This window comes from Mastigoproctus giganteus, chromosome 4 (assembly GCF_048544385.1).
Source record: "Mastigoproctus giganteus isolate SK-2022 chromosome 4, ASM4854438v1, whole genome shotgun sequence".
Classification (NCBI taxonomy): domain Eukaryota; kingdom Metazoa; phylum Arthropoda; class Arachnida; order Uropygi; family Thelyphonidae; genus Mastigoproctus; species Mastigoproctus giganteus.
The window spans coordinates 169,310,977-169,333,310 of NC_143578.1; the positions used below are offsets into that span (position 1 = coordinate 169,310,977).

At 41.0% G+C, this 22,334-nt stretch overlaps 1 protein-coding gene across 1 annotated transcript in view; it reads right to left on the reverse strand.

The window, feature by feature from the left end:
- The window catches only part of LOC150087187 (nose resistant to fluoxetine protein 6-like), a 45,187-nt gene extending 24,876 nt beyond the window's left edge, over positions 1-20,311 (reverse strand). The window contains exons 1-5 of the mRNA XM_090371869.1: positions 20,203-20,311; positions 11,899-11,995; positions 10,920-11,005; positions 5,222-5,392; positions 31-124 (exon numbers count right to left, since the gene is read on the reverse strand). Of these exons, the coding sequence (XP_090227995.1) occupies positions 31-124; positions 5,222-5,392; positions 10,920-11,005; positions 11,899-11,995; positions 20,203-20,215 (461 nt within the window). The 5' untranslated portion in view covers positions 20,216-20,311. The remainder of the gene's footprint in view (positions 1-30; positions 125-5,221; positions 5,393-10,919; positions 11,006-11,898; positions 11,996-20,202) is intronic.
- Between the last annotated feature and the right edge of the window lie 2,023 nt (positions 20,312-22,334).

Sequence of the window (22,334 nt, forward strand, 5' to 3'; positions counted from 1 at the left end):
ATCATTAATAATTTAATAAACTTGACTTACGATATGAAGAAGAAAGTATCCACGGAAATAGTAGCATTGGCAATTACTTGGAATGCAAAATTTCCTACGAATTCTTTAGCTATAATCATGCCACCTAAACAAAAAAAAAAAAAAAAACACATTTTAAATAATATTTTATCATTCAAGCAGAACATATTCTTGGGATCATCGAAAACAAACATAATGATAAGAAAACTAGCAATCCTAATTATCAAAGAGAAAATACCGTTAAAAGTTAATCATTCAGAGTAATTCGCGACAAATAACATTAATAATTGGCTTACTGAATTTAATGGCCATTTCAAACATTACGCTTTAATTTTTATTTTATTTTAAAAGTAACACTAACTGCACCTTTTAAGAACTAACAATAGAGATAATAAAAATTGTATCTAATTTATTGATTCTTAAGTTAATTACCCTTATAAAGATTGAGATTATCATATAAAGAATGCTCAAACTACGAAGACGAAATTGCATTTCTGTTTGGAATCCGTAATCAAGTGCAACTTCCACCACAAGATGGCGACTCGTTCTTCACACTCTGGCAGCTAAATCAGCCGCGAGAACAGCCCTCGTATAAGTAATACCAACAGCATGCAGTTGGTATTACTTATACGAGGGCTGTTCGATTCGTCGAAGGGAATCCCTTCTGAAGACCGGAAGGCTCCATTTCAGATAATACAAGCAGAAAATTTCTAAAGACGGAATTTACAATGTTTATTAAAGCCAATATTAAATAGATTTCAGGTCTAAACCACTGTGGTATAATTAAATGGAATGGTAGTGATTCACTGTTGTAAAAAGGAAAAAAAAATATTCATAGTAAAAAAACAATAACATCACTGGACTGTGTAGTATTTCTGCAGTTGGTGGCATCTCTGAAAGCATAACTGTTCCTTGTCATTAAAAGTCGGGAACTGAATGAGGATATATTTTACCATTGTGAAAAACAGTATCACAGTTTATATACTGTGGGGGTTGCTCTTTAGCTAGTAATAACTGAGTGAGAGCCGTGTGATCAATCCGGAGTTGGGTAAGAACTGCTACTTAAACGAAAATATTACGATGCTGGTCTGCGTTTTCTTTAGTTTAATTTGGTTCAGTTTGTTTAACAGTTGCTCGTTTCAGAATATTTGTCATTGTGAATAAAATAAATATTTTATTCACAATGACAGTGGAATAAGTGCATATACACTGAGTGATCACTGAATTATGGCCACCTACCTAATACTTCGTAGGTTCTTCTTTTGCCCTCGGTACAGCAGCTAGCCTACGTGGTATTGATTCAACAAGAAGTCCGAAGCGTTCGGGAGGTATTGGCCAACCAAGCTGTGTGTAATACGGTCAGCAATGCAGGTATGGAGGTGGTTGGTGTATCCAGACGCCTGATATGCCTTTCAATAGTGTCCCACAAGTGCTCTCTGGGATTGAAATCGGTGGAGTTCGGAGGTCAATCGATATGCTGGAAGTCAGAACTGTGTTCCTCAAACCATTCCTGCACAACAGCCGCCCGATGGCCTGCCGCATTTTCATCTTGGAGGATACCATCGTCATTCGGGAAAAAGTGTAACATAGCGGGATGTACACAATCATCAAGCAGTTGACAATAGCGGAGACCACAGATGCGTTGTTCCACATGCACCAGGGGTCCAATTTCCTGCCAGTGAAACATGCTCCACACCATACAACCGCCTCCACCGGCTTGCACTTTTTATGCCATGCATGATGGATAAAGAGCCTCATGCTGTTGACGTCAAATCTGTACACGACCATCCACGGTGGAGTAAATAACGTGACTCATCCGATCAGCACATCTTCTTACAGTCGTCTAACGTCCAACTTGCATGCTCTTTGCACCAGGCGAGTTTTTTACGCCGATGAACCATGGATAAGAGAGGATGCTGTAGGGGTCGTCTGTAGTATAGCCCATACGTGCCAGCGTGCGAGGCATGGTCATGGCAGATATTGTTCCGGGTTGGCTCATGTTGTATTGGGTAGTCAACTCTTGAACACTGCTGTGCCTATTCGCGTCGTCGGATCCGGCACTTACCTCTAACTTCAACCTTTCACTGACCTTTGCAATTTTGCCGTCGGGTCGTTCTTTGACCATTTTGACGCCCGTCTTGGTACACATTAACTACGACGGCTCTCGAACATCTCACCAGTTCAGCCGTTTGGAAATCGAGGCACCAGCTCGTCGAGCTCCCACAATCTGTCCTTTATCAAATTACGATAAATCCTTCCTTTTACCCATCCCGCTTGAAATTTTACTACCTACTGAACCACTGACACCTTATCTATGCTACGTAGGTCGACTAATTGCGCACTCTCGTACTTCACGTGATCAACGGGTCGCATTCACTTTTCATAAGGGTGGTCATAACTCAGTGTACAGACACTTCCCTACCATTAATATCCAGACATCTGCCTTTTGACAAAAAAAAAGAACTTTTATTGTGTCATTTAATATTTTGTACTGAAATCTTGCTTTTATGACGGCCTTCAATTTTCTCAGCATACTCTCAACCAGCTTTTTATAAATGTCAGGTGATATGTTCCTCCACTCGGCCTTTAAGGCAGCCACCAGTTCGGCCTTGTTCTTTAGGTGATATCGACGTGCACGTACCCGACGATCCAATACATCCCAAAGATGCTCGATAGAGTTCAGATCAGTCTCTGAGCTGGCCAATCCAACTTTTCCACACTCATGTCCTCAAACTACTCTCTTACGACCCGAGCAGTATGGCATGACGCGTTATCTTGCTGATACGGGTATGGGCCTTCCACGAAGTATTGCCATAATGTTGGAAGTACATAAATGTCCCGGCTATTCTACTATTGCACAGCATTCATGGTTTTGTCGATAATGACTAATGGGCCCAAGCCAACCAAGGAAAGGAGCCCCATGCCATGACACTGTCTCCACTAATCTTCATTGTTGAGAGGATGATATCAGGAAGGAACTGTTTCCGTGGCATTCACCACACCTAGGAACAGCTATCAGACTGGTAGAGTGCGAACCTCGACTCATCTGTCCATAGGCCAGTTTTTCACTATTCTACAGTTCAGGAGTCGCGCTCCTTACACCATGTTAATCGGCATCTAGCATTTGTTGAAGTGATCACTGGCTTGTGAACAGCTGCACGACCATTTTAACCCATATCGTGGAGTGTCCTTCGTATTGTACTAGTACTGACAGTAGTCCCAATACTCTCACAGAGGTTTGTGTGACTTGAGAAAATGGCAAATTACGAATTGCCGTACAGTTCTTTGTAGAATTATCTTGTCCCGTTCTGTTAGTTTTCGGGGCTTACCAGGCCATATTTTTTTTGGCAGATTCAGTCCCATTCCTTCTCCCATTTGCATATGATGTCACTAACAGTTGACCTGGGATTCCACAGAGTGACTGCGATGTCTCGTACAGAACGCTTGCTTATCTGGCATCCTACTATCATTCCTCGTTGGAAGTCTGTTAATTCTGTTAAATGTGTTATTTTTCATGCTGACTTTTGCAATTTTTATAGCAGGTTCTTGACGTGTTGAATGCATAGGACCTGTTTCCCCATCCATGGAGAGGTGTCCGGATATTAATGGTAGGATAGTGTATACAGGGAGATTCACTACCAGTGCGACAAACCTGCAGGAGGTGTAGGGGGCACAAAGACGAATCGGAATCACATAGCATTGCACGGTCCGAAATGCCTTCGTCATGCGGTAGAGGACGTTGAACGGGAGGTCGCGTGAACAGCGATCCCGCTGGAAGTCAGCATTTGCGAACCGGTTCCTGAGGAAGTAGGATAGACGAGTATTCAAACGTTGAACTGGCCGACATGCACCTCGCGTATGGAGCTGCGGACTGTAACGGGCGCGCCGCTCTGCTCTCGTACCAGGAACGTTTCCCGCACAGGCGTGCTCCTCATCATACGATTTTCGCACGTGTGCACAGAAGGTTACGTGAGACTGGTTGTTTCACGAGAGGTACCATGAATCGAGAGCGAACGACGAGGACGGCAGATAATTAGGAGAATGTCCTACGTCTTGCAGAAGGCAATCCGAGTACGAGTACTCGAGCGATAGGCCAACGATTGGGTATTTCCCAATCCACTGTATGGAGGATACTGTCAACAAACTAAATGAGTTCATACCATCTGCAACGCATCCAATCATTGGAGCCTGCGGATTATCCACTCCGGAGGACTTTCGCTACTTGGTTTCTTCAACAGAAACGGTTCGCAAATGCTGACTTCCAGCGGGATCGCTGTTCACGCGACCTCCCATTCAACGTTCTCTACCGCATGACGAAGGCATTTCGGACCCTGCAATGCTATGTGATTCCGATTCGTCTTTGTGCCCCCTACACCTCCTGCAAGTTTGTCGCACTTGTAGTGAATCACCCTGTATAATGGATAGAAAGGATTGGGAAAATCTGAATTAATAGAAGTAAATTATTTTGGCCCTTGGTCGGCCAACTCGGATATGCTACCTTTGATCCCGACGTGAAGTGAGATCCAATAAGATCATAGTTTTCTTTGATTAGCAATAACAGAATAAAAATTGGATCTTGCAAAATTTCGGTGAGAATATTCGTTTTAATTTTGTAAACGTTATAGCATATGCACCGAAATTTTGCAAGATCCAATTTTTGGTGATCGAGAACTTAAAGATTGCAGTGTGATGTATGAGATTAAGCTGTACTATAATATAGATATTGGGGAATTTTTGACACAGCAAAAAGTTTTCCACAATCTAGTTTAGATCTTACCATTGCTCAATACAATCGGGTAGTGTAGACTGATCTGCTGCCACTTTATTTCTAAAAAGAATTTTCAGGGCTTCTTTTGGTCTGCGATTGGCAATTGCTTACTGTGTTCAAGATGGTCCATTTTTCGGATGAACCATCTTCACATCCATTCATAGATGTAAAGTGGCATCTATGAAATTTACGCTTTACGATTTCGGAATTATATGTCCTAGTTTTCGCTCAGGTTATGATGGGATTTTTCATCTGAGAATATGGTAGAAGATCATGTAGAAGTTAACATACAAATCTATTTAACTGCAAATTAATAAATATATGAAAACAGACTAATTTTTTAAGAAAGTTTCATCAAGAATTGTCAGTTATGAAGTATTAGAATAAAATGATAAAACAGCACCAGTTAAATAATTCACAAACAATTCCACTTACGAAGGAGACGGAAGTTTGCCAACATATATGTATGTCCAAGCACAATCCAAGACATAGTGAGGAAGCGAAATCCATGAAGACAAGCCAGCTTCTGTGAGGCGACCTTTGTGGAAAGGAGTTTTTTTGTATTATCATGGAGGGAAAAGCACAACAGAAAACGACTGGAGATATCTATAAAAGTTCAAAATGCGATTACTGCGTATTAAGGTGTTTAGGGAGATATAAACTTTGCAACAGTGCAGAAAAGTTGTCTTAAGAGTCGATCAGAATGTGTGCAAAACATTTTATATATCCACTTGTATATCCATTAAATCTTAGTGTCTCGTATAGGCGAAAACTTGCTGCCTCATATAAGTGAAAACTTAGGCATCAAATACGACTGCATTTACCAACATTTATCACAGGTCTGCAATATCACAGATGCGTCCAATAGAAGTACCACAAGAACAACAAGTGCAGTACTGGAGGATGTGAAAATTATCACGCAGCAGAGCAGGCCAAAAGTAAAAAATGCTAAGGGAGAGAAGAAATCGACAGAGCTCGAAAAAAAGAATTGAAAAGGTTCATGCGGTAGAAGGCTTGTATTTAGATTCTCGAGTTGTTGTTGTTGTTAGGTTTGTTGGTGCATCAGCAACTGTGGCTATAATGCACTGATTTCTGACGATTCTCGAGTGGATGAGTACTGTAAAAGAAGGGCGTGTAATTCTGGATCAAGAGCTTCTGAACTTGTTTATGGTGTGACTAATGGAAATAGGAGAACAAGGAAAGTTACTGCAGCAATCGAGCAAACTATTAGAAGACTGGCACAATGGACGCCAGCTACAGAGAAATGAACTCATACCTCGTCATCTTATGCCGTTTTCCGGGTTTCCCGAAGTGGGAGCAGATTGGGAGAGTCTGTCTCGGAACAGGATAGCAAGGAAAACCGTGCTACCCTTTTCTGAGACTGACTAATCAGCCCCGTTATGAGAAGGACCAATAAAAATTCCTCGCGTCATTGACGGGATTCGAACTTAGGACTTTTCCACCCGGTGTGGGGAGGACGGTGATTATGTCAACTGTACTACACACGAGGTCGACAATTCCAGGTGCCACAACTGAACTCTGATTATATTAGCCTAATTAATGGACAGAAATATCGACTGATCCAGCTACCGATGAAGCTCCACACTCCTGATAAGACTCTACAATTCATGTTTAATGGAGGATGAATATAATACATGATGAATATCGACAAGTTTCAAGGAGAGAGTGCTACCCTCACCACACTCAAGCAGTAGAGATCTGTGTGGACTTGTAATTGAAGAATTTGCTGTGGCTCTGATAACAGAGATGAATACATTCGCTCAATACACGAATGTCTAAAGAAAATACTTTCGTTTAACACAAAACATGAATATCGCACGGATGCAGATTCATTTCATTTGTAGCTGCTATTATCGTGTCCACTCTGGGCAGAGTGGGGATGGTCAAGGGATGAATTCAATGAACTGCCACTTCATGTGGCGAGTTCTGTGTGTTTTTCATAGAAGTTGGAACGAACATAACTAGGGAGTTGTATACAACTTCTCTTTTAAGCAAATGCAGTAAGGGTAGCCTTTCTGCATTATTGGAAGTCCAGTTACACGTATAATTGCTTCTATTCCAGATATGGTTCTATAGAAGCAATTCTATTCCAGAATTGCTTCTATTCCAACCTTTCCAGATCCTGGAAAGGTTGAGCAGATGGGTTGAGAGGCGGCAAATGAAGTTTAACATTGACAAATGCAGAGTACTGCATATGGGAAACAGCAACCCCAGAGCAACGTATCAACTCTGTGGTACTACACTGACAGTGGTAGAGAATGAAAGGGACCTGGAGGTGGTTGTGCAGGCAGATATGAAGTTTTCTGAGCAGTGCAGACGGGCTGCAAGAGTAGCTCATGGAGTATTGTCAATGATATACAGGAATTTTTCTAGCAGGGATAAGGAGGTGATTATTCCATTGTATAAGGCAATGGTCAGACCACACCTAGAGTACTGTATACAGGTCTGGAGGCCTCATTTCAAGAAAGATGTAGAGATGCTGGAACGAATACAGAGAAGGGCAACAAGATTAGTGAATGGAACAAAGGGGTGCTCTTACGAAGAAAGGCTTAAGTTTTGCAAATTACAGTGTCTGGAGACTAGGCACCAGCGAGGTGATCTGATTGAGGTGTATAAAGCCTTGAATGACTTGAGCATGCTCAATGTTAATGGGATTCTTCCTCTTGCTCAGAATAATCGCCAGAGGGCATAAATTCAAATTGAGGAAAAACAGATGTAGGATAGACGTGAGGAAATTTGCCTTTAGCCAGCGGGTGGTTGGTTGGTGGAATAGACTTCCATCCCTTGTCGTGGAAGTTGATAGCCTAAATAAGTTTAAGGCTCAGCTGGACAGGTATTTCGAACGAACAGAGGGGTGAAGTGGAAGTGGTTATTTTTTATTTATTTATTTATTATTATTTTATTTTTTTTTTTTTTGGTTTTTTGCTGCATAAGCTTGCTTTCTTGCATCAAATGCCTCTACTAATGCTATTGCATTCGCTTCTTTAAGCTAATGCAATATAAGAAAAGGTCAATGGTAACTGAAGATATTCCTCGATGTAAATCAAATTGTCATTATTCTTTGGGACAAGTAAGGAAATTTTTCTGCACTGTTGGAAACTGAAATTAAACAAAAAGAAAAAAAAATTTTTTTCTATGCAATTGGTGTGGATAAATTATGGTCTTTGTATTTGTTTTATCAACAATCAACATGATTTAAGAAAAATGAATAAACCATAACTAAACAAAATTAAACACTTAATAAAAAGGTTTGGTATTTCATTCTCATTTTAACATCTACAAATCTACTTAACGTGGTAACAAATGTTCCAAGTTCAAGCATAATGGATTCAAGTCGTTTTGTTTGTTGTTCGGATTTAGTGGCACAAATAGACAACGGAAAAAAAGTGTGAAACTCACTTATCGTTGTATTCATGCCTTAGTTTGATAAGGCGGACCATAACGAATGATATCACCAAGATGTTCACAATTAGATCTTAAAAACAATGTCTGCTAATTTGACTCAATTATAATTCTGCACACGCAATGCTTTTATTCAGTTGAAAGTTGAATTGCTGATAGCTTGGTAGAGTGTATATTGTATGAGGATAGGCTTGGTTCTGATAGAGATTGATAAAGTGAACATGTCCTTCTACGCTTAAATAGGAAGAGATGTGTATGCGAAATTCCACAGGCAACGAGAAAAAGCAATTCTGCATATCAGCAGTGACTCTTCATGCATTAAGAATCTCCAGATAAAGGAGCCGCTATGCGGCAGTCATCGTAATATTCTGATATTGGATTTACTTCAACATATAACTACTGTCGTGGGAAACAATTTTGCTTTCGTACAAGTGTATTTGCAATGGTCTCAAACAGTAAATTAATTTCAGTGGTGTCACTGTGATGACGTGAATTTTCTAAATGGGGCATGGAGGAAGTAAACACAGAAACTACTAGATGCTTTATACTAAATATGAGATATTGTTCAAGGTGTACTGTTCAAGTCCTAAGTGGGTGTCCTTGAAATGATGAGACTAGTGGCAGAGAAGAAAAATGAGTAGGACAGTATAAATCAGAAGGGGACACAGAAACCTAGAGTAAGTGCAAACTGCTCCACAATTAAGTCACTAAGGGGTATGGGGCAATCAAAATAAGATTACAAGGTCTTTGACGAAGAATCTGAAAGAGTAGCAAAGAATTCTTCTATGGGCATACCAGAATATCCCACTCCAGTATGTAAATGAGAATTAAATGGATTTTTGATAACTGAGAAGAAAGTAGAAGAGAACTTGTTTAAACTACAAGTGAGTAAAGCACTTCGAGCAGACGAAATCTATCCAATTTATTAAAATCGGCAGCCTTTCTGCTGAGTTTCATATAATTAAATGGATTCCGATGATATAAAGAGGTAAACAAACCATTATCCATCATTATGAGGACGTACTTGGGTTCACGAGAGGTCCCTACAGACTGCATATGTGCAATTATCTCCTCTGTTCACAGAGAGCGCAGTGATTTATTGTAGAATTGTAAGCTTTAACTCCTTGCTCTACAATTAATGAGAATAATTGCGCGAAATATGGTTTGAATGCCACGCGAAATGTAACGCACTGCATGCATTAACCAAATTGTTTCTTCAGTTTCACGTATTCTCGTTTTCTTCTCTTGAGTTTTCCAGATTTTATGCCTGCAATTTACTGCTCGTTTAAGACTTCTCTGAATATCGCTTATTATTATCCGTTTATTAACCACAAGAAGCTGTGGATCACCCCGGGAGGGCAGTATGCCAGGAGGGTGAGAGATTTACGTAGTGAGGTGCAAGGAACCACATGTACAAGAGTACATGCGTGCTCGACCCGAGATGTTTACATAATTGAACTTACATACGCTTCAAATAAAACAAAGTTTATAGCAACAGACATCAGAATTTAAAATAATATAAAAAATAAACAAATAAATAGAACAAAATAAAAATTAAAATGCAGTAGGCAAAACGTCCAGGTGTAGATAGTCACAGGTTCAATAGTTGGTAACAGTTCTTGAGGCATTCCTTTTTGTAGAGCTTGTCCTCACAGAACTTGTCAGGGTTGATGCTCAGTTTATTGTAGATTTAGAGGCAGTTGGCCAGAAACATACTCCTAAGGGAATCAATGTTTGTAAGTGTAAACCGCAGAGAGTGGCAAGAGTCGGGGCGTTCACCTCTTGTCTTCTTTGGGCCAGAGATTAAGGAGGATACAGGTGGAGCATCTATTCGGCCTGTTATAAGCCGAGCTAACATGAGTACATTTCTTGTCGTAATGAGTAGTCACCAGGAAATGGTCCCTAGATTAGCTTGGAGGATGGATCTGGAGATAGTAAAAGGGTGACCCACCACCCTGTTCATCCATCTGAGCAACCAATATTCCAGGCTGAGGTATTTTTTTAGGTGGGAAGCAGATGACCAAATTTCAGATACGTAGAGAGGGACAGGGGTAATGCACCTCAGGATGTACCGACAAAGCAGCGCTGGCTGATGCACACCAATGAGCTCCTGATTATAATAATAGATATTCAGAAAACACTCTGGAACTCACCGAAAAGACTGATGCACAAAAAAATTAACCGAAGTCAAAGAGATTATCGTATTTCGTAATACGATCCTCCATAAATAAATCTTTTTTGCCCATCGTGTAAATTTCCACGGATTTATAAAGTAAATGGATATTCCATATAAAACATGGTGTATACGAGGAAAAAAAGAAGAAAATAACATATCCTGTAATGATAGGAAGGTACGTCATATTGAACTTGTGTAAGGGTGAAGACTTCTTAGAAGACTTCCTAATTAGATGTCTTATGGATCACTGACATTATGGAGCATTAACATTGCGATAAAGTAGATCTTTCTTGGTTTTAAGTTGGTAAATTCATTAATTTTAGTTATTATAAAAACTCGCTTTTCTTTGGCTCTGAAGTGAGTGCAGTTTATGTGTCGCACATTCTGACAAATTGGTTCAGAATTCGACAGTAATCGAGAGGAATTTCAGATAACAAAGCATTATACAACCGGCGTGCCACCTGGTGGTTAAGGGGATTAGAGGTATGATGGCTGCCATCACTACCGCACTGTAATAAAATGAATGGTACTTACTGTTATGCTGGACCCTTCTCTTCTTCTGCCATAGACTTAACAGTGTTCCAAGCAGGACTAGGAAACCAAGGAAACTGAAAAAAGCGCTGAAATTAAAGTTTCACAGAAAAATTATTGTTTTCTTCTTTTGCATCGGTTCTTAAAACTAAGAATTTTGAAAATGGTAAGTAAGAAAAGGTCCGGATTTAGGATTTAATACTTATAGCCATTTAATCGATTCAATTTTTATAATACCATTTTAATACCACCAATAATAATTATTTTTCAATCATATAAATAGTAGGTCATCACTTGTATCTTTTATTAAAGAATTAATTTCAATATTTTGACCACTGCGGTTGGTCATGGGTATTTTGAACCGTTGATAACCAGGAATTCAGAATGTCACGTTGCTTAGTTTTCTCTTCTTTGTACAAGTCTTTGTGATATTAACACATTATTTCTTATAGTACGGCCTCCGTAGCTCAGTGGTCAGGAGCGGAGTGCAGTAGCACACGCTCTTTGAGTAGACCAGGGTTCAAGACCCCGATGGTTAAATACGGTGGATCTGCCAACCCGCACTGGACCACCGTGGCAGATTATGGTCCATTTCCCTCAGCATGAATTGTTGAGAAGCCTTCCATCCTGCAGTGGGTTGATAATGGCTGCAGTTTACCTTACAGTAAAGTTACCTATGTTTTCAAGCCGGCAGTGGTGGCGCTGGACCTGTGAGGTTATGCTCTGTAAAGTCATTTATAGCTTTCGGCTATAAAAAATTAACTAACTAGGTACGTTCATTGTTAACTTTGTTTGTAATAATATTGCATAACCCACTTCAGTGTCCTTTTTATATGAGGTCTCCATACGTGGACACGATATTCCAAATACGGTCTTACAATTGCGACGGGATTATGACATTTTAATATAAATATTCATAGAAATTAAAATTATATAAACTTAGTTCAGTTTATTTAAGAAATTGTTAAAAATTATAACTTACATAATGCCTATTTGTAGAGCAGTGATCTTAAACTCTTCTTTAACTTTACAAAATGGAATATTTACAGTTATTTCTGGAAAATCTATGAACTTCATTGCTAGAAATGAAAAGCAGTTATTTAGTCCAACCCTCAAATTCCAGATTGTTATAGCCCTTTCAATAACTAACTTAAAAATACAAGAAAACACAATATGTGTGTGTTATGGTGGTGAAGTTTTTGTTTTGTGCAAAAGCAATTCAGGTTATGAGGAGCCAATGCTTCGTTTGAGTTTATCAACACAGCAGTAGCTATGAAAATAGTGAGCCATTTACAGAGCATGGATTGTTGTTGTACGGTTTTAAGCATCAGCAAACAAATCGAGCTATTGGACGATATGCTTTAGGTGAAGTAAGCGCCCTCGTGAGTAGTACAGTTGGTATAATCATCATCCTCCCCACAGAAGTGGTAGAGACCTGAGTTCGAATCCCGTTAATGATGCGAGGAATCTTTATTGGTCTTTGTTCACAAAGTGGCTGAGTTGGTCTCGGGCGAAGATAGTACGGTTTTTCATCCAGCAAACAGCAATCGACCACAGAACAATGCGATTTACAGACATATTACATACGGCGCAATATGGACCGAGTTGTTTGCTTTTTGGGCAAGACTTTGGAGGGGTTTATTATTACAAAGCTTAATACTTTGTTTTAGAAACAATTTTTAATGTCCTCGAATCTGCTTGTTTTTCGTACTGGTAGGGGTACTGAAGAGGCCTTTTCTTGTAGGCTATTTCCGGGGAATTCAACTCCTATGGAGGGTGTCTGCTGGCTCGCTCTTCAATGTTCAAAACAACTCTACCAGATCATCGCATTCTTTTCTAAATCGTACTGCCATATTATTTCAGAATCGCAACATCCCACATGTCCTGTTTTACGTGGCTGTCCTCAGGTTCCATTTTAGGTCCACTCGTCTAGAACACTTGGTTCTCGACGGTGGCTTCTTAGGTGTACTTCTAAATTGGCCTACACCGATGATTTTAGCCTGCTGGTACATGGATATTCGCTTGTCTCACTAGAATTCACGGCTAATTCTGTTGTGACTGATCTTTGCTTCTGGATTGCTTGTAATAAAGTATCCATCTCATGGAAGAAAACAAAACTTTTATGCCTGAAAAGTAAAGTTTGATATTCTACATCCTACTGCCGTAAAATTGATCAATCACTTTCCACAGTCAGCTTCCATAAATTTTTGGGTTTCATGTTGGATCTTAAACTAAATTTTCAACAGTATGTTCTCTAAATTTGTGAAAAAGTTATTCAGTATACATCTGTGTTGCTACGAATCTCAAAATTATTCTTGGAGAGTTAATTACAGAACTTTACGAATTCTTTACAAAGCGATTCTTGCCTATTTGTGCATACGACGCTTGTTTTGGTTCTCTAACGAGAGTGTCACTCAAATGCTTTTTTATATCCAAAGAGGCATGTTACTTACCATATGTCGAGCTTGCCGAACCATTTCCAACTCTGTTTTGCAGGTGGCTAATGGATGCATGCCTCTTGACCTCTAGCTTGCTTACAGGAAACTCTGCTCTATATTCGTCGTTGATCTTCAATTAATTATTCTGGCGTTACTATTTTGATCTACAAAATCATTAAGCCTGAGAGAAAACCCAGCTTGAACCTACTACTTCAAAAATCACAGAATTGTTGTTCAGTAGCATCCAAGAGTGTTGTTAACTCCAAATTCACTGCTAACATTTCTTTTGTTTTTCAGCGTTCGGTGCAAAATTGCTTTTAACCTAGTCTCTATACTCTTAATTTCACAGGACATGGCTCCATGCGGGCCAAACTTGCTTCCTTCCATCTTTATGATACTTCACTCTGTCTCTGTGGACAACTTGAAGACGGGAACATGTCCTATGTTACTGTTTCTTCTATCAAGACCTTCGCCATTCCATGGCTCCCTCCTTCGATCTCTTCTCTCCTATTCAAGAAGCTGAACGTCTACAATCCAAAGATTTCTTCACTCAATTACTTGTGACGTCTTCCACTGCATCTTAGAATCACCACCATTCAAACTGAATTTCTATTATAACATTCTAACGCAATCTTTTTTAATTCTTTCTTCATTTTGTACTTTCCTGTCTGCATCTTGATACAGACAGATGTTCGTTTTTGGCACTGGTTCATATGGTGTCTGCCTTTTCCATTGTGCGTTACATTGGCGCTGAGTAAGACCTGAAAAGGGATTTGCGTTTCTACTTTACCTTATTCTTCTTTCTTTTCCTTTCTTCTGTTATCCTATAAAGCTAAAGTGGCCTTTAGCATTATGCTTGAGGTGGGATTTTGCTGGTGCCCGGAGTTTGGGTTCCCTGTGTACATGATTGGTGGCATCCGCTGGTCTTTCACTCCTCCATTAGACGAGGGAAGCTTTATTATTATTATCATTAAAAATGATCCCAAACTCGCTTTGTGCATTTTGTGCGCGATATTTTGAGGTCCACCACGATTCAAGCATAGTTTTGGCAGGCTTTCCAATGTGGTCACCATCCTGGTGGAAAAGTGGCCATCTCTAGGTTGAGCCCTTCTTTGCTCCTCATATTGATGCAGGATCTGCTGGTGCCATTGGTTGGGCCCCAGTGGTGAAAGTGTGAAAGTGTGTTTAGGGTCCAATGGCACCAGGGGTTTCCCCCATCTCCGCGTAGTTTACATTGTGGGTGAACCAGTTGACTGGAAAAGCCAGAGATTTAAAAGTGTGTGGGAATTGTATTTGTGTGGTGTCGTGTACCGTTGTTCATCTGGTCATTTAGCCGCTGGACCCCTATTGAGGCCCAACGTTGCCCCACTTTCGCCCCGTGGAGGCAGACCAGGAACTCACTTGACTTAAGTTACTCTGGCAGGTCCTGCCGCTTAATTTCCTGAGATTTCGGCGGCTAGGACCTAAAAAAAAAAAAAATAAATAAATAAAATAAATAAATAATAAATAAAAATATTAAAAAAATAAAAATAAATGAATAAAACAAAATAATTAAAAATAATAATAATAAATAAATAAATAAATAAATAAAATAAATAAATAATAATAATAAAAAAATAAAAATAAATGAATAAAACAAAATAATTAAAAAATAAATAAATAAAAAAAATAAAAATTGAAGATATATAAGTGTGTGTATATATATATATATATATATATATATATATATATATATATATGCAGTTGTAATTTATTTTTGAATGTTTGCATACAGCGCATAGCGTTCAAACGGCAAGAGCAGGGCAATGCATGTGATAGGCCGAGACTGGGCGAAAAATTTTTTGATTTGATTAATTTAGGATGTAGGGCGTTTGCATCGTGTATAAGATAGAGAGGGGGAGGAGAGGCAGAAGGCTGGAGGGTAAAGGTAGAAGTATGGGGGCGACAGAGTAGATGTCCCCAGGTGGTCAGTGAGGCATGTCCATGCCTCACCAGAAGGAAAAGGAGGGTCGGCGGAGAGAAAGGGGGACAGGGTGTCTCCCCTCTTCCCGCCTGGGTTTGGGTTTAAAGTAATCGAGTCAGGTGCTCGATTTTGTTCGCCAAAATGGCTTGGTGGCAGTGAACTGCACGATCCAGGTCGGTGTGTTCCTTTGAAAAGTCCAGGGTTGTGGTCATTCTAATGGTTGTAAGCCGTGTCCTTTATTCTTAGTAGAATCCGTTTCCTTGTAGGGTCCACGATGCGGCAGTCATGACACTTCGTCGTTATCAGTTCTCAGCTTGAATTAGTTTTATTGCTGTTGGTCACGGTTTGGTTGTTGTACGATGAGGGTACGTCTCCTCTTGTAGAGGTCTTCTGCGAATTTGGAGAATGCAATGTATTGCTCTTTACTGTCGAGTAGGTGCTTTTCTCTGTCTCTGGCAAGAAGGTGATCCTGGAGATGAGCTGGCAGCGAAGGTCATCGTAGAGCCGACAATCGTACATGAGATGCTGCCAGCTCTCAGACTCTCCACAGCAGCAGGCAGGGTCCTCTGTGATGCCCAGGGCTGTGAGTTTTGCCTTGAATGCTCCGTGTCCGGTAAGTAGAAAGGTTGTATAGAGGCCCGGTGAGAACCACAACGGGGCCTTCGGATGCAATTTCTCCACGTTGGGGAGAAATTTCCTAGTGATCTCTCCCTTGGAAGAGTTGTCCCATCTAGATTGCCATATTTGCGTGAGGTGAGCATTGAGTCTTTTCTTTTCGGTCGCTCGGTTAGCAGTGGGATCTGCATTGAAGCCCATGAAGGTGCAGGCGTTCCCCTTAGAAATTTCATAGAGGATACCGATTCTGGCCACTTCCAGGTCGAGTGGAAGGGTTCCAGCCAGCACCTGCAGCGCATGTGTGCTTACTGTGCTGCAGGCCCGTGTGATGGCTAATAGCATGGCTCTGTGAATGGAGTCGAGTAACCTGTGGTTTACTGCCATGGTGACTTTAGAATACCATGCTCCCGATACATAGGTTGCTATCGGTATAAAGGCTGCTTTGTATATGAGCTTGAGGGTTTTGCTGTTTAGCCCCCAGTCCCTTTTTGCGACCCTGGTGATGAGGGCCGTGTAGCCCCTAATTTTCTTCCTGGTGTAGTTGAGATGCGTTTTAAAGGAAAGGGTGGCGTCAAGTATTACACCCAGGTACTTGAGCTCTTTTGATAGTCTCAGTGTGGGGGTACCAATCTTGATCTGAGGGGGTCTCCTCGGATCAAGGAAGCCCCTTAGGAGGATAGAATTAGTTTTTTCTTTGGAGATCCTGAGATTGTGCTTTTCGGTCTATTTCAGAAGACTTTGTAGGGCATGGTTTGCCTTTGTTTCAAGTTGTAGTCTGCTGTTTCCGGCGACCATAAGGATGAGGTCATCTGCGAAGGCTTGCGAGGATGCTTCACCAATGTCCGTATTAAGGAGTTCATCCATTGTGATGTTCCACAGTATTGGTCCCAGTACAGAGCCCTGTGGACAGCCTCTATGTATTTGTCTTGTAAGCGTTCTATATGGGGTGTTTATCGTGATACGTCTGTCAGACAGGTAGCTTTTTATTACGTTATATAAATTTTCTGGCATGCTGGTCTCCCGGAGCCGGGCCAGGACGCTTGGCCACCAGAGGGTGTCAAACGCCCCGGCAAAGTCAACAGAGATAGCTAGGAAGTACTTTTGATCAGTGGCTGCTGCTTGCACCAAGAGATTTCTCAGGGCATCCACCGTTGACAGCATTTGACGGAAGCCATACTGTTTTGCGATGCCAGGTTTGCTTGAAGGTAGTGGTTTTGTATTCTAGTCAGGAGGAGTCTCTCAAGGAGTTTGCTACAAACAGAGAGCAGGGCTATTGGTCTGTAGGAGTTTGGTAGTTCCGGCGGCTTGTTAGCATTTTTGATAATTAGTTTTACGTTGGCCCTCTTCCACTCTTTGGGGAAAGTTCCAGTCCTGAGGCATAGATTATAGAGGTTTAGGAGTATGTCTGGGGCTATCTCAACAACCTTCAACACGATCTCCGACTCCAGGAGATCCGGACCCGGGCATTTTTTTCCTTTGATACGGTATGCGGCTGCTTGGAGTTCTTCCAGAGCAAAAGCCCGTTCCTTTTCATCCGTTTGGTATTGGTCGTTCTCCTGGCACATCCGGAATTGTTCTGGCGTTTGCGGGTCAGCATTTGGGTGAAAGGTTACGTCAAGGATGTTGTTAACTGACGCCTCCCATGAGTTTGTGACTGTGCCTTGTGAAGTCCTGGTAGCTGCCAACACCTCCCCTCTGGGGAGTTTGTTAGTGGTCACCTTGTAGACCATCCCCCAGGGGTCAGAGTTCCCTGTAGTTGTGACTAGATTTTCCCAAGATTGCTGTTTACTACGGCAGATAAGTGAGGTGTATAGGTTTCTTGCCTCTTTGTAAATTTCGCGTAGCGCATTTACCTCTGGGGCAGGCCATGAGCGTCTGGCCCTCTGGAAGGCCTTCCTTTTATTTTGGACATCCTTTCGAAGGCTCTGAAGCTGAGAATTCCACCATGGAACTGTGCCTGGGGTGGGGTTTTTTCTTTTGATTGCAGCATTTGCCGCTTTGGTAATAACTGCAGTGACAGTTTCTTGCAGTAGGTCCGGGTCTAGTTGCGAGTCCATTTCAGATTGTTTGGCATTTTTTTCCATAGCTAGAGTGTCTCTGAATACATCCCAATCAGCAGTGTGGAGTGCATATCTGTGGAGCATTCTTGTTGCTAGGTGGGGTCTCTGGTGGTCTCTGTTTAGTTGGAAGGTCAGGGCCCTGTGATCGGAGGTTGTCCAGGCGTCCTGCACCTGCCAATCAGTTATGTTGCCTGCGATGTTTCTAGTTGCTAGTGAGACGTCTATTGTGGCTTCCCACCTGAGGTTACAAAAGGTTGGTAGGTGGTTTGGCTTGTTTAGTACAGTGATGGTTGATGTTGCAAGGAATTCTTCCAAGCACTGCCCATTCCTCGTTCACTGTCTATCCGGAGTATGGCTGTACCAAGCCTGCGATCGACAGTTCACGTCGGCTCCTATTATTATTTTTTGATCACGGAGGATGCTGGTTACATTTTCCAGGTATCTAGTGGCAAAAGTTATGTCTTCGCCGGGTCGGCAATAGAGTGCAATCACATAGAATGCACCCAGTGCTGAAATAACATGGACACAGGCTGCCCAGGCTGTGCAGAGATGTGTAATTCTAGTGGCTGTGAGATCTGGGTTTCTAATCACTATTGCGGCCCAAGGGGTTTCATCTTCGGCTTGTATGACTTTGTAGTGCAGGAGATAACCCCTTACTTGCTTAACGACTGCATACGGTTCTTGAAGTATAATGATATCTGTATTTTCGTTTTCTGCTTTTAGCCTAATTTGGTCAACCACTGCCCTAGCCCTTTGTGCATTGATTTGGAAAAATTTCACTATGCTGGTATTAAATTTTTATGGTGTGCTGCCATAATCGGTTCTTGCTTGGTTTAGGCTCTTGTACTTTTGATATACAGGACAGTTGACATCTCTAAGAGAGTGGGAGGTATCTAACTTTAGGTTTCTGCAGTTAGCGCAGACTGGGTCTGCGCTTTTGTTAGGGCAGTTGCTGAAGTTGTGGCCTTTGCTAGCGCAGTGGCCACAGGTCGGCACAGCATGGGCACAGGTATGCGAGGTGTGGCCGAATTTGCAACATTTGTAACACTTGGTGACAGCCACGTGTTCGCGAAAGCGGTGGCTGCCCCAGTTTATGTATATTCTGGTCTGGTTTGTGAGTACCTGCCAGGCCGCCGGGCTAAGTTCCACGACCCAGTTGACAGTGGTTGCGGATTGGGTTCTGGTGGTGTGTTTAGGCACCACATGATCGATCCGATCTTGGTTGGGGATGTGGTCTCGTAGGTTTCTTTCATATATTTCTCTAGTGATCGCATCAGGTTTGGTGTTCTTGTCTATATCGTAAATTACGATCGAGGGCCCTTTTCTTTTTGGGGGTTCGGCCTTAAGACCCAGAGTTGCAATTTTGGGGTTTTCAAGTATTTGCTTTATCTCTTCTGTGGTCTCAGTTTCGATAATCACACCTGGATTCCTAGTCTTTCTTACTGCTTTTATTTTAGTGGTTTTTAAATCTTCAGAGAGTTTGTCCATGAGTACTTGCTTTATGCCTTCACTAGTTTGGTTGTCCTCTTTGTTTAGAGGCCTGAGCACCACTAGGTTGGGTCTTTGGGTGGTGACTTTTGTCTTTTGCTGGGTTGCCTGTGTGGCGGTTTGGCCGCTCTGTGCGGGTATCCTCAGCGCATCAACATAAGAGGGAGCGCGCTGTTGCATGATTTTTGCTCCTCCTTTGATGTAAACTTCGACTTTGGCAGCGGACTTTTCGGATTCCAGATAAGTTTTGTAGAGAATAGACTCCATCTTATTCCAGTGGTATGGGATTTCAACAACAGGACTTGCAATTCTCCCGATAGGTGTGGAAGTTAATACATTAAGGACAACACGTGAATACTTTTGGTCCGCCTCCTCGTGGTGTGGATGGGTCCTGGTGAACAGCCTTCCTGGTTCTGTAATGATACAGAACACAAGATACAGTGTACCTTGTGTTCTGTATCATTACAGCGTGTACCATGACAGAGTGGTATTGCCCTACATAAGATACATCACATGCCTGCATGTTGACATGGAGGCAGGCTCTTTGATTGAAAAAAATCAAAAGAGAGAATTGGCAAACTAAGTGAGCTACTTGCGGTTTCACACTCAATTTTTCCGAACTGCTGCTATTTTTAGGTTTGAAATAAGTAATTTATAGAGCAAAATTTAGCTGGCCACATAACAAATTTTAATTATAATCAGAAAAATGTTTATTCCCTTACCTGCTCTTGCCATCTGATAGACATCATTTTGGGTGCATGTAGATGGAATGCATACACCAAAACGAAACTTACTGATATAGAGAAATTGAGAAGATTCTGCTAAATATCCCATCATCTAGAATAGAAACAAAATCAGATAAGGCACATCAATGCAAAAACTACATTACTACAAGGAAACAAAGTGTTGTTTATAGTTAAGCCTATTAAGCGAAAATTGACCTTACACAGAGTACTGCTGGCTAAGATTTAAAGCACTGCTGCGTCATGCTTTAATATGATAATAAATATTGTTGAAAATTTGACTGTAGTCAAACGATATTTGAGAGCTAAAAGTTATTAAATTAATATGAATACGCATTTAGTAAAGTGGATCGCAGAGAGCCGTGAATGGTTATAAAGGTCAAAATTAAGGTTTAATCTTTAAATCAGTAAATTCCTTTCTCAATGACATTTTTTTTTTTTTTTAGGTGCTCTAGCTTATATGCATAAAACACTCATTGTCTTCACCGTGTTCATTCGTCTAAAAAAAAAAAAAAAGAGATTTGTCGAGCCTTCCCAAATTTCATTACAATCGGAAAGAAATCTGGCAATTATTTTTTTTTCCGTCCGTCCATGCGCATGAAATAACTCTATACCTAATAGATGGATTTTCATCAATTTTTATATTTCTCTATTGGAAGTATTTATCGAGCCTTCCCAAATCTCCTTAAAATGGGACTGATAGATTAGCTAACTTGTTTATTTATATCAATTCATTCAATTTTTAGTCAACAGAATCAAGGAACAGTAAGAAAAAAAATATCCTAATTTTGGATTTAACCAAGTATAAGTCTTTGAATGGCTTGAGCAAACTCAGTACTGATGGGATAATTCCTCTTCCTCTTCCTCAGACTATGCACGTGAGTGGCTTAAATTCAAATTGAGGAAGGTTGGTTGCAAAATGCGGAAGTTTGCTTTCAGACAACGAGTGGTTGGTTGTTGGGACAAGCTTCCATCCGTTGTTGTGGAAGGGGATAGTTTGAAAAATGTGGCAGAAAAGCAATACTTCGAGAACGAAGCCGTCGCACTCTAAGGAGGACTGTACGGAAAACTAGGACATTCAGTGTTCAGAAAATAACATCTGAATTTAACCTAGCCCAGAACTGCCCTATTTCAACCTGTATCATGCGCAGGGAATTGAAAAAAATCGGGTATTGGATGTCGTCTTCCTATTTGAAAGCCACTTGTTACAGAGAAAAACAGGAAAATCTACTTTCAATGGTGCCTAGAAAGTTGTAATTGGACAGTGAAACAATAGGAGGTCATGTGGCTAGACGAATCACGATGCACTTTTCTTTGCCGTGATGATGGGCAGAGACTATGTGGCGAGAACCATTGAAGCAATGAACCCTGCTTGCCTTTTTAAGATAACCCAAGCATCTACGGGTGGTATCGCGTATGAAGAATGTTTTTTTCGCACAGACTGGGTCCGTTGAAATCGGTGGAAGGTCGAATGTCATCCAGGGAGTACCTGAATTTTGTATGAGATCTACTTCACCCTGTAATGTTACTCTTTTATCCTAAAGGTGATAGCTACTTGAGGGATGAAAATACAACAGCGCATCGTTCCAGTATCGTGAAAGAATGGTTCAGAGAACACAACACGGATTTCCAGCATCTTCCCTGGCCCCCATATTCACATGATCTCAATCCTATTGAGATTGTGAGGGATATGCTGGCAACGAAGGCCTCTTTTTTTCAACTTTGTCGCGGCTAAAACATTTTGCTGGAAGAATGGTTAAAATTAGGCCAAAACACACTAAAACATGCCTGCCCGCACGCTTGCTGTTATTATAAAAATAGGCGGTACTGAGTAAAGGTTCGTATTTTTCTTGCCAGTCTGTATACTAATAGGCTGTCTGAAAGTAAACTTCATGAAACCTTCTGTTACTCCTAAAAATTTTATATTTTTGATCCCCCTGGTTCTCTCTCCTAAAATACATCTCCTATAAAAATATATCTCCCTCTTTCATTCCACTCATTCCTTTCAAGACCGTATATACCTTTGTCAAGTTTCCCCCTAAGATGTCCAGTTACCAACCTTTCAGTCCACATCTTCTAAACCTTTCTTCATATGGACATAGATTAGCGGC